Genomic DNA, 3,133 nt, shown 5'->3' on the forward strand with positions numbered 1-3,133 from the left:
ACTCACAGTTAGTCATCTTTTTCCTACTTAAAAACAAGGCACAGACTTTGCTCTCGGGTAAACATGTAGCAAGAGTTGTGACTTGGATTCTCGACGTTTTTGTCAGAGTTTTATCAACAGTAGGATTTAAGAAACATGACTACTGAAGTCCCACTGTATCTCAATCACAATAGGAGGAAACATATTAACCTACAGCTTATATGTTTTAAGTAAGAAGTCTTTGGCAGAGACTCTGCTCTGTCCTGCTTTGACCCTGCCATGGAAGACATGAGAACAGGTTGTCTTTTAAAGAACAATCATTGACATAATCTAGCTGATTTTTAAACAGCGCTGGCACAGTTCGCCAGCTTGTCAGCAAACGCATGAAATATTTACCTTCGCAGGTGCACTTTCGACATGAGAAGGCATGTGATGAACAAACCGTCTTGGATTATTAAGAAAAAGGGGTCAGTGGGTCTATGACAGGTCAGTGGGGCAACACCAGACTCTATCTCTACACACCAAAGTCCGTGTGATTAGCAGGCATAAAGATATTTGCGTGCACCCTTCAAGGCTGCACACTCAGTGTCACATCCTCAGCTCGCACAACCACACCTCAGCGGAGACAGAATGACGGACGAGAAGATGGAGATGGAGATGGGTGAAATTGGGACGTCTCTCGTGTCCTCAGAGGTGAAGACGCCTCCGGCCAGACCTCCTAACAAGTTTGAGAGGGTGTTTCAGCCGTGTCTGGCCGAGCTGGTGGGGACGACTTTCTTTGTGTTCATCGGTTGTGTGTCGGTCATTGAGAATGTGGAGAATGTAGGCAGGCTGCAGCCGGCTCTGGTGCATGGTCTGGCTGTGGCTGTCCTCGTGGCTTGTATGGCTGAGATCAGGTGAGGCTCATCTTGAGTGTTTGATGCATATTATGCAGAGTTTACTGAATGAACAACATTTTATTTCATCTGAAACTTTTATTCTTAGGATTTTACAGCATTTTTTCATAGTTAATTGTTTTAAAAATGTGAAAATAGGACAGAATAAGGCTCATTTTTCAAGGTTGCATAAGACATTTGTGCTACTTTAAGTTCATTTTTCTTTTACATGCTTCTGTGCACACAACATAACACAATTCTTGATAGTTAGAGAGTTATATTTAGAGGAAGAGCCATCTGAATAAATCAGTCCTGGCCACTCATATACCCCATATACCCTTATTCATTCAGTCTGAGTTAAACTCTTTCATGTAATATGAATATTTGTATATATTTTTTATTTAATAAAATTGTTTTTGTTTCTTTCAATAAAAGAAAAATGTTCAAATTCAAAGAATAAAGAAAAAAAGAAACGTACTTTATCAGTACGATACTATATAACACTATAATTGCTATATAACATTGTATAGCTCCGTATTCTATGTTTGCTGCTTTTTTGTTTCACACTTACTTTGGTATTGTAAATGTCTGTTTTCCAATAAAACCACCGATTGAATTGATTTGAATGGAACTGAATCATACTGAACTGAATTAAATTGAATAATTCCCCCAAACTCTAAACTTTCTATCCCTTTTAAAGTTTGTAACATTGCCTTAAACTTTTTCTCTCTGTTTTTGCCTCTCCAGTGGTGGCCACTTCAACCCTCCATTCACCCTGGCCATCTTTCTATGTGGAGGGATAGACACATACATGGTGATCCCATACCTCGCATGTCAGCTGGTTGGAGGGGTGCTTGGAGCTGCTATGGCAAAGGTGAACCTGTCTCATTTTTGTACCATTAAAGCATGCATCATATACTCATACTTCTATATACATAGAGCTAGAGGGTTAGGGCTAGAGGGTTCAGGCTAGAAGGTTAGGGCTAGAGGGTTAGGGCTAGAGGGTTAGGGATAGAGGGTTAGGGCTAGAGGGTTAGGGATAGAGGGTTAGAGGGTTAGGACTAGAGCTTTAGGGTTAGACAGTTAGGGTTAGGGTTAGTTCTTATACTCTCGTCTATGTACATAGGGTTGGGGTTAGGGATAGGGATTAGCTCTTATACTTTCTTCTGTGTACATAGTGCTGAATTAAAGCTGGATTGATGTCAACAGGCGATGACCTCGACAGAGAACTACACCAAAGCCCAAGGAGCTGCATTAGCTCTGCTGCAGTCAAACGGTGAAATAGGACACGCTCTATTTGGCGAGGTGGCCATGACCTGCCTGATCACCATGGTGTTGCTGCTGGGGGCTGTCAACGCCAAGACCAGGAACCCTATGGTGCCGTTCATGGTGGGCTGCACTGTCATCTTCAACATCTTGGCGGGGTGAGCATCTGTTTAGACTGACTACGAGGCATCATTTGCTGTAAAGTACTTTGTGTATATGATTTCATACATTCATGGTGTTCGACAGGTTTGTCCAAGTGAAACACTTAAAAAAAATCACACCTAATTAGCATTTTTAGCAATATCTCACATTGACTGTGTGATATTTCTGCAGTTCATTTAGGACAGATAAATATCGTCATTCTCTAAATAAGTAACATAAAACTCACCTGAATAGCCCCTACCTGTCTGTTTTATCAGTGGAGATGTATCTGGCACCTGTATGAACCCAGCCAGAGCCTTCGGTCCAGCTTTAGTGAGCAACTACTGGACTTATCACTGGGTCTACTGGGTGGGACCCATCGGAGGAGGCCTGATAGCAGCTCTGCTAGTTCGGTAGGTGCAACAAAACATATTTACTTATCCTTTTGATTGATGTTGATAATAAAGATTACAAATGATGGAGTGTTTTTACTGTTTTTGCAGACTCCTGCTTGGAGACAGGAAGCTGCGACTCATTCTGAAATGAGGTCCTCTGAACTTGACCGTAAAGGGGACAAATCATGAGTGAATTTGAATATAACTGCGTTGTTTGTACACGATTATACTTTCTTTCTACACAATAAAATAACTTTTTTACATACTTATGTTTGTTTTTTTGGCCCTGTTATGTGTGTGACTTGACCCTTGTTTCTGAGTTTGGTGGTTATGAAACAAACGCGGGAGCATGAACAGGATACAATGTTGTTCTTAGCTTACAGATTATGTTAATGTGATACTGGTCCTGTCACTCTTCTATAGGTAAAGTTAAAGTTAAACAGAGTCGTAAATGTTTTGCAAAACTGAGTTAACTTG

General features: G+C 41.0%; 1 protein-coding gene across 1 annotated transcript; it reads left to right on the forward strand.

Annotated features, from left to right (window-relative positions):
- Nucleotides 1-577: 577 nt before the first annotated feature.
- On the forward strand, nt 578-2,894 carry aqp8b (aquaporin 8b). The gene is made up of 5 exons (XM_084372416.1): nt 578-875; nt 1,602-1,728; nt 2,064-2,278; nt 2,540-2,674; nt 2,765-2,894. Exons 1-5 carry the CDS (start codon nt 610-612, stop codon nt 2,805-2,807), a joined length of 786 nt encoding a protein of 261 aa, XP_084228542.1. The 5' UTR covers nt 578-609; the 3' UTR covers nt 2,808-2,894.
- The last annotated feature ends 239 nt before the right edge of the window (nt 2,895-3,133 follow it).

Source organism: Pagrus pagrus (genome assembly GCF_965226575.1).
Source record: "Pagrus pagrus genome assembly, chromosome: 13".
NCBI classification, from domain to species: Eukaryota; Metazoa; Chordata; class Actinopteri; order Spariformes; family Sparidae; genus Pagrus; species Pagrus pagrus.